The sequence below is a fragment of the Schistocerca americana genome, chromosome 7, assembly GCF_021461395.2.
Source record: "Schistocerca americana isolate TAMUIC-IGC-003095 chromosome 7, iqSchAmer2.1, whole genome shotgun sequence".
Taxonomy (NCBI): domain Eukaryota; kingdom Metazoa; phylum Arthropoda; class Insecta; order Orthoptera; family Acrididae; genus Schistocerca; species Schistocerca americana.
The window spans coordinates 77,723,846-77,740,137 of NC_060125.1; the positions used below are offsets into that span (position 1 = coordinate 77,723,846).

Consider the following 16,292-nt stretch of genomic DNA (forward strand, 5'->3'; position numbering starts at 1 on the left):
CTGTTTGTCTACAGGGGCATGAGCAGCACTAGATATTGAGTGATCACTGTGAAGCGCATGCAGATACCTCATACTCATGTGAGACAGTGTTATCAGCAAGTGACTGTCATTGTATGTGTCCATTTGGTTGGCTGGTCGAATCATGCAATATCCAGATTTGTAGGGCACTTGGCTGCAACAATGTCCTGATGTTAGATTAGATGGGATCACAAGGGCATTATACTTGTCAAGGTTCTGATCAACACAGTCTAACCACATCAGACAGAGTTATTATTCACCAACCACATAATAACCTGTTCCCACCTGTGGACTCCTGACAAATAGCATCGCATTGTGATCAGTAAAGAATAGCAGTTCTGCACTACTGAGGACGACTCTAGTCAGTGAACACGGTGGCAACCAGCAAAGACATCCCATTCTTTCAATGAATTGGAGAAACACAGCAATTTTAGTCCTGGCATCACAGCGTGGTGACCCATTGGGTATGAGGATGATGATAAGTGAGGGAACTCTGATGGCACAACTGTACGTCACAGACATCCTACATCTTGTGTTACCTCTCATGTGATTGTATTGAAATGTCAGTTTACTACAGGACAACATTCTTCTACATGACACATGTCTATGAACTGTTGACGTACTCCTGCCAAAAAGAAACCCAGATTTGGCCCCAATGTAATGCATGCGGTACCTGCTCTGACGTCAACTCGGTCCAGTATATCAAGGACCTGTTACAAAATTTGTGGGCCACCTTGCCTCAGGGGATGATGCAAAAACTTTACGGTGCTTTTTCCAACTGAATGGGGGCATACATCAAGGTCAGAGGGAAAGCAACATTATAAGACAAGTGGGCTGATCCTGCTAAGTTCCTTGTAAGTTTTACTCGATTTGGTAATCACTGAAATAGCATCACAATAACCTCCAAACCCGGCTGCATCAATTTTACCATTCAGTGTGAAAAATGCTAAACAAAAGGAGAATGTATTTCTATGGACAAATTTAACTAAAGACTAGAAATACAGCCATATGCACTGCTTTCTGAAGAAGCTAAGGAACAAGTCCCAACAGTAAATTTAAGTCACACAATGGTTTAAAAAATTTTAAACCAGGGACGACAATGTGGGAAATAATACATCTGTGACAGACATTAAGGTAACAGGAAAATTCTACTTTTCCAGACCTTCCTAAGAAAATAATGGATATCAGAAGTTGTGGAGATGCCCTTTTAAGCATTTCTATGTCATTTAAAAGAAAAACATGTTACTGCAGCAAGCAATTATTTGGACACTTTTCATATGGCACATCTTGTACCAAGTTTTATCATTAATCTGATTCTTTTAGCTCTATACAAGACCACCTTATTTATTACTAATTAAAAAGCTCCAAATACATGAACACACATTTTGAGAAATGGATACCTAACTGTGTTCAGCCAGGAGTCTACTCCTGTCATCCAAGTACTGTCCGTTGGATACGGAACCGGTCTCACCCCAGGTTTTCCCAAACAAAAAACTGTCACCTCCACAAGGTTCACAGACTGGTTCAGTAATTCAGTCTGCCAGTAGCTCACATTTTTTTCTGAAACTAGCCTTGGAAATTACTTTTACAAATATTTGAATCACACTCTGCGAAAGAGTGAGTTTCCTAACTGTAATATTTATACAACTATAGCACTCCGTTCCTTCTCAAGTTTGGAGGGGGAAAAAATAGATGAATCAATAAATAAATACCTACAATCTATATAGCTCGCATGTTGTTAAATCCACTCTCTCTCTCTCTCTCTCTCTCTCTCTCTCTCACTCACACACACACACACACACACACACACACACACACCTCTGCAGTCCATTTAGGCAGAATAAACCTGCACCAAGCATTATTAAGAAAGAGCAACAGATCAAAATGAAAAACACAATTAAAATATCCATTTAATTACAATAAAATTTAGATATCTCTGTACTTACCTTTCCCGCTGAGACTGGCATTGGCTTTGGCCCCATACCAGGTCCAGGGAAGCCATGCGGTGGATGTGATGGTCCATGCATCCCCATGGGATGCATGTTAGGAGCCATGTTACCACTCATAGCACCCATAGGTCCCATGTTTCCCATAGGATGAGGGTGCGGAGAATGGTGGTGATTCATAGGACTCATTGAGCCCATGTTGTTCATCGGTGTGACGTTCATGCCACCTCCCATATGACCACTGTTCATTGGCGGACCACACAAACTGTTCATAGATGGGCCACCCATTGGTCCATTGTTCATTGGAGGTCCCCCCATAGGACTATTGCTCATTGCTGGGCCACCCATGGGACTACTGTTCATTGGAGGACCACTTAACGGACTACTGTTCATTGGTGGACCACCTATTGGACCACCCATGTTGTTCATGGAAGGACCTCCTAAGTGACTGCTGTTCAATGGTCCACCCATTGGACCATTATTCATATGACTACTGTTCATTGTAGGACCACCCATACCACTCATTGGGCTTCCCATTGGGCCACCCATTGGACTGCCCATTGAACTTCCACTCATCATTGTGCTACCCATGTTGTTCATTGGACTACCAATAGGACCACTCGTACTCATGGGACCACCCATAGTTCCGCTGTTCAGGGGGCTTCCCATAGGAGGACAGCTGTTCATAGGACTGCCCATCGGAGGACCACTGCTCATGGGTGGACCTCCCATCTGGCCACTGCTGATGGGTCCTCCCATGGTGTGGCTGCCCATGTTGTTCATCGGTGGGCCACTCATGTGACTACTGCTGCCCATAGGTGGCCCACCCATGTTGCCCATGGGACTCATGCCTCCCATAGGAGGACCACCCATGTGATGGTGGTGGTGGTGGTGATTCATGTGGACGTGATGGCTGTGACTCATGCTCATCGACGACATCTGGGGTGGAGTGTCATCGAAAGGATTGGACGCCACAATGGTATCACCATAACCTGTAAAACACATTATTTTGATCTGTAAATCAAGCCAATATAATCATATATTGATACTATGACAAAGAGTTTGGGACAAATACACGAAATTTTAACATGATATACATCTTTAGAAACAAACTGTTGTATCTTCACTGATCAACACAATGTCGGCAACTACCCCCTGATGAGACCTTAGCACATACCTTTCACTCTTCTACTTTAATATATCTGAGTGGTTGGAAGGAGCATATGTGTTAAATAGCCAATTGAATGAAACACAAAAGGGCACTCATGCTAAAACAGTATGTGTTCACTGTCAAGCGTTGTGAGAAGCACAATTCCTACAGAATATGTAGTGAACTGTTTGGTCAAGAGTTTAAGACTGGAAGTGTTCTGTCAAAACCTCCAGGGAAGTTTACAAAAACTTTAGTGCCAAAATGGCACAAAACAGTGGCCATTTACATCATCGTCTGCAATGTTCATTAACAAGGGCCAATCATCCATCAAGCTTATTGTAAAAATTGCCCTGACCTGAACTGTTTTTGCCCACTATCGTATGAACGGAGCGAACATGGAACAATCTGGATACCGCCATCCCAAATCCATTGCTGTCGTGCAATTTATTTCTGCAATGCACATCCATCAGATTGCCAAACTGTCACCATTTTTAAATATTTCATGTATGCAACCAAATTCTATTAATAACTAGAGTTCACCATATACACAAAACCTTCGCAGAAATAACATTACACATAAATGGAATTGAATAACATATTCAAAGTCTTCGTTGTACACAGTTTGCAAATTATTATTCCATGAAGCATCTGATATCACACCCATAGTTACTTTTATTCTGGAAAACAGTTATCATTACCATATTACAGACACAAATTTTTTTGAAAAAAATTATTACCTTATTTTTGTTTCATAATATCATAAAAATCAGTCTATATTCACTCATTCTGATGATTATGCAACTGATTATACATGCACAATGCCTGCTGCCTATCAAGGAAGTTTTTGATCAATTAGCTCAGTCCTAAGGGAGGAAAGAGGTACAGGTTCAAGAACATTGGCCTGGAATAACAATACAAATAAGGGACAAAAAATGTTGTGACAAATGATTTTAGATGCCTCCATAGCCTTAAAAAAATGGACTAGAGAATACAGAGAATAAGCAATACTCCCTTCATTAGATGTATTACACACACACACACACACACACACACACACACTAGTAAAGCCTACAACGTAATGATGCTTTTGATTCAATATCAAGAGAAATAATAACAAACTAACATTGGAATTATTTACATTTTCAGGATGACATTTTCTTCACATTCCGGTATTGCCACACATTCATATCTGGTAATAATCAGTGTACTTGTGTAACATTTTTGTGCCTTTTGTGGTGAAATTTATTAATGATACATTATGTGGATGGCCCTTTCTGCATTTTCCAATTTTACTGCTTAAAGGCACCTCTTTTATTGGGATATACAGCATGTTTGCACTATCTATGTTGAAACATTAGTAATGTGATCATCTCAAAGCCAAAAGCCATTTTGGTGAGTGACTAATTTGTATGCAATATGTGGTCTGGGTTTTCTGTTTACTTGCCACCAGAGTCTCGCAGTGTATGTACATGAACATCAGAAATGACAAATATGTGTGTTTGTCCCTGCAGATGAAACTTTGAACTTTTTTCTGTGAAAATTCAGTTTATCACTCCAGTGCCTGGTACTTTAAGTGTTGTTAGATTACTAACTGTTCAGGGATGGAACAGAAGAGACAGTGCAAAAGTGGTTCGATGAACCTTCGACCAGGAACGTGACAGTGATTGGCAGAGTATACGTGTAAACAGATGTAGATCTGTTAGCTTGGTCACATACTTACTCAGAGTCTAGTTACAGTAAAGATGAGTTAGGAAGGGACAGTGGGTTGACAATCTGAATCAGGCGTATTGAGAAACAACACAAAGGATATGGGTGATGACTACAGAGGTACAAGTGTCAACAATTTTAAGGTTTTACATTTTTCCAAATGATTTTGAGTGACATTCAGTAGTAACTTTAAATTTTCTGACTTTAGTGATTCCACAGATTGTAGAGTTCGGCCTGAGGACTCTTAAGTCAGATAACAATCTTAATAATGGTCCAACAAGAAAGAACTGACAGACATGAACACACAGAAAATTGTAAATGCAAAGAACTGTCAGATTCTGTCATACTGTAACAGCTGCCAAGACTCATTCTTCACAAGCTATTAAAATTCTCAACTGACATTTTTGAAAAGAAGCTCCTAAGGAGGAGACCTTCAAACATCAGTTATTTACAACTTTCACAAGACAAAGATTCACATGCTATACCCAATACATGGTAATAGCAAGAACTGACAGAATGCAAACGTTAGGAGAAGAGTCACTGACAACACATAAATGGCTAGTGTTCCACCTGGAGGGGTGGGGGGGTGGGGGGGACACGAGGTGACTCCAGTATATAAGAATGGTAAAAGAAAGGACTCACAGAATTACAGACCAATACCCCCAACTTTTGTTTGCTGCACAATCCTTGAACATATTCTCAGTTCGAATATATTAAAATTTCTTGAGACAGAGACATTTATGTCCATGAGTTGGCGTGGTTTTAGAAAGCTTCATTCATGAAAAACTTAGCTTGTCCTTTTCTCACAAAATACACTGTGAACTCTGGATGAAGGGCAACAGGAAGATTTCATACTTCTAGATTTCCAGAAAGCACCTGACACAGTGCCTCATTGAAGGCTGTTAAAGAAGGTATGAGAATGTGGCATAAGTTCACAGATATGCGAGTGGTTCGAAGACTTCATAATTAATAGAACCCAGTAAGTTGCCCTCAACGGTGAGTGTTCATCAAAGTCAAGGTTATCGGCAGAAGTGCCCCAGGGAAGTGTGATAGGACCACTGTTGTTCCCCACATACACAAATAATTTGCAGACAGTGTGGGCAGCAATCTACAGTTCAGTTGTTTGCTGATGATTCTGTGGTGTATAGTTAAGATGTTGAAGTTGAGTTACTGTAGGAAGATACAAGACAACTTAGACAAAATATCTAGTTGGCTTGATGAATGACAGCTAACTCTAAATGTGGAAAAAGTAAGTTAATGCAGATTAGATGGAAGAGCAAACCTGTAAAGTTCAGATACAGTATTACTAGTGTCCTGCTTGGTGTAGTCAAGTCTTTTAAATATCTGAATGTGACGTTGCAAAACAATATGAAATGGAACAAGCATCTGAGAACTGTGGTAGGGAAGCGGAATGGTTGACTTTGGTTTGTTGGGAGAATTTTAGAACCTGTAAAGGGGACTGCATATAGGACACTGGTGTGACCTATTCTGAGTACCGCTCGAATGTTTGGGATCCATACAGGGTCGGACTGTAGGAAGACACTGAAGCAATTCAGAGGCGGGCTACTAGATTTGTTACAGTAGGTTTGAAAAAACATGTTACGAATGTGCTTCTGGGGAAAAGGAGATGTTCTTTTTGAGAAACACCACTGAGAAAATTTTGAGAACCAGCATCTGAAGCTGACTGCCACACAATTCTACTGCCAACAACATACATTGCTCGTAGACCCCAAAGATAATATGCGAGAGATTAGGGCTCATATGGAGGCAAATAGTTATTTTCCCCTTGCTCTATTCCCCAGTGGAACAGGAAAGGAAATGACTAGTAATGATACAAGGTACCCTCAGCAAAGCACTGTACAGTGGCTTGTGGAGTATCGATGTAGATATTAGTCACTGGTGACTCTTAGTATGATCAAATGCAAATCATTAAAGAATTTTGGAACATTACTTAAGACAAAAAAAAAAAAAAAATGTAGAAATATTGAAATACAGTAATGGCAAGGTGTGTGTGTGTGTGTGTGTGTGTGTGTGTGTGTGTGTGTGTGTTGGGGGGGGGGGGGGGGGTTCTAGCAGAGTGGAGTGGGAGAGAGGAGAAAGAAAGGAGGTGGTGGGGAGCAGGGAGTGAGGGTTGGAGAAGGATGGTTGATGGCTCCGAGGCATGCAGCAGATGCACAAGACAGTTATGCGACACATAGGCAATAGCACCAGTGACTGTGCAGCACATGACAACAGTGATGTGGAGTGGCTGGCACAATGTAACTGTACTAGGTTTTAAGTAGGGTAGGGGGGAGAAATTGTGGAAACAGGTGCATGCTCTAGCTTGAAAAAAAATTCATGTGAAAGCTAGTACAATTTCAGTCTTCCTTGTGTGCCCACTGAAGTCTCAACACCCTTACTATTCGGTGAGCTGTAATCTTTATTCCTAAATTATTTACAGGAATTATTTCAAAATTAACAAATGGCAGTTAAATATGGACATTCAGCTATAGTGAACACAAACTAAGTCGACACTCGGTGGGTGGCTGCTGGGATTGACTGTAAATGGGAAATGCCTTTACAGTCACTCCCAACAGCCACTGTGCCGAGTGTCAACTTAGTTTATGCACCAGCACATTAATCCTTTCAGATCCACTGTTGGACTATGTCCGACATGTTAAACGATGTCAGACACATTTCTGTTATTGTGCCTCAATCTACTCCCTTGTTGGAATTCACAAGATGCATGGCAGCACTTTGTACAAAGATCTGACAACTCAAAGTGTGCTGCATTCGCATGCTTGTAGTAAGGTAAAAGCCAACTGAAAACATGTAAGTGATGACATTGCCAAGTGGCTTCTGGAAGATACTGAGCACTAAGGAGAATTTAGTGATGAAATGATCTGGGAGAAACTTCTGCCGTGTGCAGTGATGTAAGTTCTATTGGATCAGAATCTACAGACAGAGTGTAAATTGATTGAGAGAGACAACCTTGTAAATTGATTGAGAGAGACAACCTGTATGTGGAAGGTTTATCATGATAGAGATGCTGATCTAGTGAAATTTCCTTTTTCTGTCACACAGCAAGTTTTCACCATTCATCATGGTGTTCAACCAAAATCCAAACTTGCATATTTCCAACTCTTCTTCATTGACAATCTTAGTGAAATTGTGCATGGTAGAAACATGTATGCTAAAGAAAGGACACAAAGTTACTCCACTTACAAAACATTCAATCTGGCAATCATAGAGGGATGTTTCATTAGAAGAATTGAAGGCTTTCCTATATGTAATATTGGGCACAGCCATGAATTTGAATGCAAAGTTAATTAGTTATTTTACAGGAGACTAGCAAGAACGAACTCCATATTTCAACCATGTTCTCTCTTGTCTCCATTTCCAATCCCCGTCCCCAAATATTTTGGATGTTGCATTTAGTTCCACCTGTCACAGCTCATGGGTGTCAACATATGAGAGGGAGCAAGGTGAAGAACATTAGTGAGTACATTAACAGTAAATGCAAAGAACTTTATGCACCAAAAAGGAATTTGGCTATGGTATTCAAAGGGAGTATCCAATTCAAGTGCTACAACCCAAGGACATCTAAGATGCGGGGTTTATGAGTTTTCTGGGCTGTGCGATTCAGCAAACTGTTACATTTTTCTCATATTCCACATTATGGAACGACAACTACAGGAAGTCCAATTTGTCTTCATTTATCTTTTGCAACCCAAACAGTGGTTCATTTGGACAGCAATTGCTAGCTTGTGCTGGTGTTCCTGGCTGTCACATCTTTACTGACAGGTTCTACACAATCCTTAAACTTCCTGGGGAATAGCACAAAATGAAATTTCATCCAACAGATACAGCTATGATTTCTAGGAAGCATTTCCCATGCTCTTCGACGATGACGAAACTTTCTGAATATGAGTTATGTCTCGTTCATCCTGTGACAAGAGGTTAGTGACATTTTTGAATACATTCTTTGGTCCTCAAACCCAACTGATCACTGGTTATAGGAAGAAATATCCCGTGAAATTCCTGAAAGCCACTGTTACTTTGGAATACACAAGCCACCGTTGCTTTGGAATACACTAAGTTTATGGGAGAAGTCAACATGACTGATCAGTACTGTTACTGCTTTGGTTTTACAAGACAGTCATATGTGGTGAAAAAATTATTCTTTTGGCTGACTGAAGTTGCTATAGTGAACAGTTATCTCCTCTGCTCAATAAGAAAATATGAATGTGGAGAACATCTACATACTCATCTTTACAGTAAAGGAAATATAATCAGACAGCTAGTCGACCAGGAGAGAAATACAAATTCAAAGAAGAGAGGAAGACCTTCATTGTCTGACATCAAGGAGAATGGGGGAAAAAAGTTGTGAAGTGACGTCGTATTGCATTATGTTTTCTTAAAACAGTAGTGTAATAACCGGTGATCCCTTACATCTTTACCCGCATAAAATAAATGAGTTGGGGAGAACACAATGAGTACAAAAATTGGATTAGAGAGAGTTAAAGTTTTTGAGTAAGAACCAGAGAGCCAAAGGTGACCAGGAGTGTAATGTCTTGCTACATACTTTTAGCCAGGCAAGTAACAAAACTCTTTTCACAGCAAATCCATAGTGTCAGTTTAAATGATACTTCAGATGACATACTGGAAATAAGATGAACAAAATTGAAAGTGACAGTATTTTAGGCACTGCGAAATTCAGACAGCAGAATGTACCAGCGTACCACCCTGCAGGATTGGTGCTAACCATTCGAACTTCCAGAAGAACCTTTGTCCTTTCGTCATCCACGCTATGCCGTACAATGATTTTTTTAAACTTTAAAAATTATCAGAAAGGTTTCTCCAAAATTCCAATGCAATTCCACAAAGAAGGAAACCCAGGTTTACCACAAGTTTCCCCAAATGAAATTCCCTGATATTTCCCTGATTTCCAGGAAAGTTTTAGCCTATTTCCCTGACAAATGTTGAGATCTCAAAGGTAAATGAAAACATTAAGTTGACAAAAAAGTGTAAGCAGTTCTGTATTTCTCCCCTGTGTGAGCAAAAATCTTAAGTAGTAGCATCAATGTCTTTTGTAATTAACTGTTGTTAGATAGGGAAAGCAAGCCAAATGGTATGTATGTTTCATTAAGACCACTGATGTTATTTTATTTCAATAAAACGAAACACATCTGGTGCCAAAAATATGCATTTCCTTGGGGTCACAAGACAGATTTCAAATATCTTCACTGATTTCAGAAATAACCCCAGGAAAGTGCAGGCCTCTTGAAAGAGGTGGATAAGGCAGGAATGAGTTGTGTAGACCAACGAAGAAAATGCTGGTTCGTTATTGTTGGTTATCATCCATTGTGTTATCTCTATTACCTTACAAGTATTGTGCGAGTTTTCTTTTGAGAAATATATGGGTATATAGCACACAAATCGACAGCGACTGCCACAATTTTCTTCTTCTTATTGTCCAGACTTTCTAATATATAAACTACTTTCGAAGTTTAAAAATGTACTACAATAAATAGGATGTCTATAAAATGCCACACTGTCGCAATTCATGAAGTCCATCGCCCGTGGCCTCCGCCCTGCCAACGAGGACCTGGGTCCTAGGTCCATGGAAAAACCACGAAAATCTGCCGTATTATGCCACACACAAGACCCGGCCTGCAGGTAGACTAGATCCGATGGGCAAGGCCTGCACATTAGTGGGAAACGATGGGCTTCAGATCGACAAGCCCAATCCGCTGGAGATACCTGCAGAAATGGCATGCGGTTTTGGCCCATTGCAATAATCCACTCATATGGTCAGATATTCATGTGTCAAGAGCCAGCATGTTGATGAAATGAGACAGAGTTGATCAATCCATGCAATAGATAACTTACACAAAAACTCTGAGAATCAATACTAATGGGGATAGGTAGCAACTCACCATAAACATGATCACTGAGCTACAGACAGGCTTGTAGAGAAGACAATTGCAGTCCAGTCTCACAACTAAATTTTCGGCCATTGCCTTCGTCAGAAAATGAGAACAGATACACATTCACACAATCACTCACACACAACTTGTGCACACACAGCCACTGTCTCTGGCTGCTGCGTCAACAATTTGTGTCAATCGGATACAAACAAAGCACTCCTCATGCCTCAGTGCCTCTTGTTGGCAGCTGCTAGGCTAGGGGAAAGAAGTGGTGGCAGCACTGACTGCAAGCTGAGAGGAGTGGTAGAAAGGGGAGAAGCAGTACGAATGAGGGAGTAGGGAAGTGGTGCACGATCTCAGCTGCGCCCAGCCAGCGGTGATGCATGACATCTCAGTAAACGAACCATTTCATCTACCGAGACAAAAATGAGATTTTTCCAGTTTTTTTTTACGAATTTCCCTGACAAGTTCAAAATTCCCCGATTTCCAGCACTTTGCAATCCTGAAATCTCTTTCAGTATTCTATGAAACAAAAGAAATAGCATTTAGTGACAATTTTTGTTAGAAAGGGATGCCGTTTGGTAAATGTGTGTTTTGAAGGTATACAAGAAAAAACTTCAACAGCAGCAACAAAACTTATGGATCCACTCATAATGCGTGAAAAGAGATGATTATGCAGAAATGTCATGAATATTACTGCAGTCAGTTGAGAAATGAAGCTGTGCATGACATACTACACGAAACATCATAGTTTGTTTACAGTTTTATTGTTGTTACTATCTTTGATTCATAGCTTCTCTTGTTTATCTTGAAGCAATAAAATTTGAACTGACACCTGATATGATTGATTTACTTTCAGTCAGTATGTACGCACAAAATCTGTATGTCTTGGTACAATTCCAGAAGAACGAATATATAATTCCTTGCATCCTCCCCCAAGGAGAGGCAGGTATGATTATAAATCTCATTTCCAAACACCTGTGGTAACAATAAATCAGACAAACTGATTCCTTTAGTTTCTGCAGTTGATTTTTAAGATTCTGTGAAATGTTCACAGTTGCCTGAATCACAAATTTATGATAATGCACATTCATTCATTGTTTTCGCATAAAGAGGGAAGATTCTTGGAATAAACAGGGGGTACAGCAAATGAAAATAAATCATAAGGAGGGAGTAATCCTATTACTGAAGGCCTCATTGAAAGAATACTCAAAAGAGAATACAAATGTACAAACTGACACTTTCATAAAGATATCCTGGCCCTGCCTGCTTGCAACTCCAAATTTTTGTCACTGTCCCATCATGATATATCATCATTTGTACTACTGTGGGGAGATGAAGTCCACCCATTGACTATGAGCAATTTACAATGTATTTTCACATAATTTACACAGACAAGTAAAGATAAACACTGCTCCATTTCCATACACATGACACGACAACTATTTCACACACTTAGTGCTGGGATTGAAAACTGAATATGTGGGTTAGAATCTAACGCAATGTCAACAGTGAGGTCATTAATGCAAAGGCGTAGCTCATAATGAACCTACAGCCAGTCCAAGATTTGAACACTATTCCTACTAAATGTGTGGCAATACAAGTCCCATATTTTGTGCATGGTGCCATCTCACCTGGCAACTGCACGTCTGATTAGTAATTAAAATTATCCCATGTTCAAAACAAGGAATTCATTCAAGCATTGACAGGTCAATTTTATAGGCAGTAGAGCACAAAACAGGCACTCTACAGCAAAGTATAATACCAACATGACAACAATGATCACAATTTTGTTTTAACAGAAAAGAAAAGTGTTAAACTGCATTTGTGATGCATAGCAATTGGCATAAGCCACATGATCAAATGGTGGGAACTTTTATTTTATCAACACATTTGTGATTGTATTTGTTTCCAAGTTTATGTCATGTAACTCATTAAGAAGTCTTGAACTGTTTATTTTATGAAAATGGCATTAAATACTACTCTTTCTGTTATTTTTTCTGTTCTATTGCATAGTGTTTGTAACTGCTACATTCAAAATAATAATAAAACAGTGCAATATCAGTAACTGAGAAACATGTGAAATTATAAAAATCTAAAATTTATGTCTGATTACCAGTAAGAGGTGGTGGAAGGAGATCTTGCATTGGAGGAGGCGCCTGTACAACAGGGGTGGTGTTCGCGTTTGATGATCGCCGCTTCTTTTTTGGAGGTGGAGGATCAGGGACAGTTCCCACCACAGGTGGTTTGAATTCTGGTCCAAGTCCTCCAAGTGGCATTCTGCAAAATTTTCATAAAAATGGTAATAGTACCAAACATAGACCATCACATACCATGCTAATGCTTAAGAACACTTCTGACTACAAGCTAAAAAAGGTCCACGACATATTAGAACACATGATCACAGGTGTTTTATTCAGCTGACAAAAGAACCATGATACAGTACATACATAAATTTTTAAAAGTCAAAAACTAATACCATGCAAGCTCATCTAATTTTCAATGCTGAACACTGTCTTGAATAACATTTTGTTACGTTTACTTCTACAAACATATTCTATACACACTGAAGTGCATGGAAACTATTTCATTCCACAAGAGAATGACTGACGAAACAGCGCGGAACATTAATGCCTTAATAGAGCAATGAATAGTGACGATTTTGGTTGGGCAAGCCACGAAACAATAATAAAACATACTTTCCTTCAGTTACTGAAATACATCCAGTTACAATTTTATTTATCTTATTAAAGGAGGAACTGCTATGTGGGGCTCATTATTTTAACTATATTTACTAAGCAATTGTTGCAGTGCAAAGAAAGTTTATTTGTATCTGAAATTTGCATTCCTATTAACTAAATGGCATACAACTTACTTCTTCATCAACAGACACTCAAAATATACCCCTAATACAGAAGTTTAACAAACAGTCAGAAGGCACATTAATTAGTACCCCATACAATTTTATGGGCTTCATGTGAACTCTTCCTCTGTATAATGGAATTGCTGAAACATAACTAAAATATACAAACAACAAATTTGGCACTGAAATGGCTACTAAACTTGGACTGTTCAAAACTTATGGTGCGCTTCGAAATAAGTACAACACACTTCCACAAGAAGCTTGAGATGAGAACCTTCTAAAGGATATTCCACACGTTTTCTTTCTCTTCATTTCCTTTTTGATACTGTACAACCTCACTACTGCAACACTTCATGCACTAGTCCATTATATTCGCTTTTTTACTGCAGAGATTCCCAATATATGATGGGATAGTAACTTATTTTGACTCCTTGGCTGCTACCAAACTCAATATTTACATCATCCTGTATCAACTGCCATGAAAACACATTTTTTGGGAGGAAAGTGAACATTCTATAATTTACTTGTCTTTCTACATTTAATGGCAAGGTCTTGAAGTGTATAAAAGCTACAAAAAATGTAGTACCAGAGACAAATGAAAGTTATATCTTCCATTCTGTCCCATTGTTGATAACAGAACTACACAAAAACTTGAGTACAACAGCAACTGGTGACTTACCCACATGCATTCGGCAGATGTTTATCATTCCTTTCATCATGAAAACAGGGTCCTCGCTGAATGTGTTGCGGCTCTCCCCCAGGGCCCTGGAAATACATGTGGTTCCTCCCCCTTGGCATGCTGAAACAGTTGGTTGTGACAATCTGCAACCTCTCTAAAGACAGCAATAAAATAATTAAGAAATAAGTAGTATTCAACAGCTCGTCATACCTCACAAAGGGCGCCATCCCTGCAATGTTATGGCTCATGTCCCTTCACTTTACCATCCCTCTGATATTCCTTAACCTCCTCTGTCTGTTCTCAAATTATAAATAAACGTTATCCTGCAACAAGAAGATTGAGAGCTACAATGTAAACACTGCTGCAACGTCCACTGATTGAACATGACATGAATGAAGTAGAAGTAGCGTACGTCCGCTAGCACCTAACCTTTCAATCTGTCTTGCACGAACTTGACGCAAACATGAAACTGCATCAACACTTTCAACACGGAGCATATTGTCTATAATACAATGGCAACATAAGTAAGATCGACTTACTTTAACATTTTAGTTCCAACACTGTGTCTCAATCAGTTGCATTTGTCACTTTTCGGGTGCGGGCCTGTAGCTTGGACACAAATACCTTTACTCTTCACAAGTTCTTACACAGAACTTGCATTCGTTTCAACCGTGATAGCGTCCCTTGATATCGTTGTGAGATGATAGGGGCAACAGGAAAGTAAAAACGCAAAGATGCAACAGACATAAAGGATTATTTAAACTTTGCCACAGCCAAACACACGCCACTTGCTTGTCGCCATTGTCTATTTTCTCCAAGCAGGCAGGCAAGCACGAATCAGAGAGATTGCACAGACCGAAGTGATATGTTTCATACCGCCTCTGCTGAACAACAGAAATGACAGTATTCAATCTCTTTGCTTAATTTAGCTATAATCGGAAGTGTTGCGGTTCACTGGTGGTATCTATTGCTAATCGCGTATGTGAATTTATGGATAAAGTTGCCGGAATACAGTCAGCATAACTACGATGAACGCTAGATACATAGCTCGTTTATGTTAAAAATGGAAGTATTATAGCTGGGTCTTCGGCCGTCAATGCCAGTAGAAGATTGCCTCAAAGGTGTAGTAACGTAGAAGTCCATTCTACGATTCATTTGTCTCGAATGTGGCGCTTTTCTTGTCGTCTTACGAGCTCGACAGTAATCTATCAAAATATGTAACTTAGGACATATGCACGAAAGGTTAACACAAAAAACTTAATGATGAATCGTACAAGGTGGTGCATTTAATGCTTATCAATGGACAATAGAAGTTAAGAGCATGGGACGGCAATGTTCATTAATCCAAGAATGATTCTTGTAGATATCTGATAAAAGAAAAAAAGGCTTTTGTTGTGATTTCGGTTTTTTTTTCGCGTTTCTTGAATAGTCCAATCCGCATCAAAAGCCAGTGATCATAGACGGAAATACGGTTTGTATTGGAGCTTCAAACAACAGAATATATAAAGTGGAGATCGAAAATGGGTGCTAAAGTCAGTTGCCTGTCTCAACAAGTTGAATATACTGTTTGTTACACGAGTTACTGAACTTTGATGTGACAGGATGAGTGGTACCATCGTCTTCCCGTTGTCTTTTTGCACATCATTGTTGTTAATCGTTTATGACATAATTATTAACCAATCAATGAATCAATCTCTTTATTCATCCGTCAACAATATACATTGTATGGGTGTCGTCAATTACAATATAATTTCTTATATATAATTTGTTTCAAAACCTGGATAATAAATACAACTATTTTATTCTTCAGTGTTCTGAAATTGTGTGTTAGTAAACCTTGAATTTATGAATTTCTTTAATTTTTTGTATTGTAGCAGGCAATGCACTAAAAACTATTTTGGGCTGGTAGTTTACACTTTTTTGGTAGAGTGCTCCTTTCTGGGTGTCTATGTGAAAATCGTCTCTCTTCTTGTCAACCACCACCGCTATGACCTTGCCTAGTAGGCAGTGTGGGTCTCGC

General features: G+C 39.4%; 1 protein-coding gene across 2 annotated transcripts in view; it reads right to left on the reverse strand.

The window, feature by feature from the left end:
- LOC124621930 (protein pygopus) overlaps nt 1-15,125 on the reverse strand; it is a 64,913-nt gene extending 49,788 nt beyond the window's left edge. Inside the window, exons 1-5 of one of the 2 annotated variants that reach the window (XM_047147437.1) lie at nt 14,812-15,125; nt 14,483-14,595; nt 14,273-14,392; nt 12,847-13,010; nt 1,965-2,956 (exon numbers count right to left, since the gene is read on the reverse strand). In XM_047147437.1, coding sequence (XP_047003393.1) covers nt 1,965-2,956; nt 12,847-13,010; nt 14,273-14,392; nt 14,483-14,520 — 1,314 coding nt within the window. In that variant the 5' untranslated portion in view covers nt 14,521-14,595; nt 14,812-15,125. Of the gene's footprint in view, nt 1-1,964; nt 2,957-12,846; nt 13,011-14,272; nt 14,393-14,482; nt 14,596-14,701 lie in introns of both variants that reach the window. The other variant, XM_047147436.1, reaches the window with a different exon arrangement.
- Nucleotides 15,126-16,292: the final 1,167 nt, after the last annotated feature.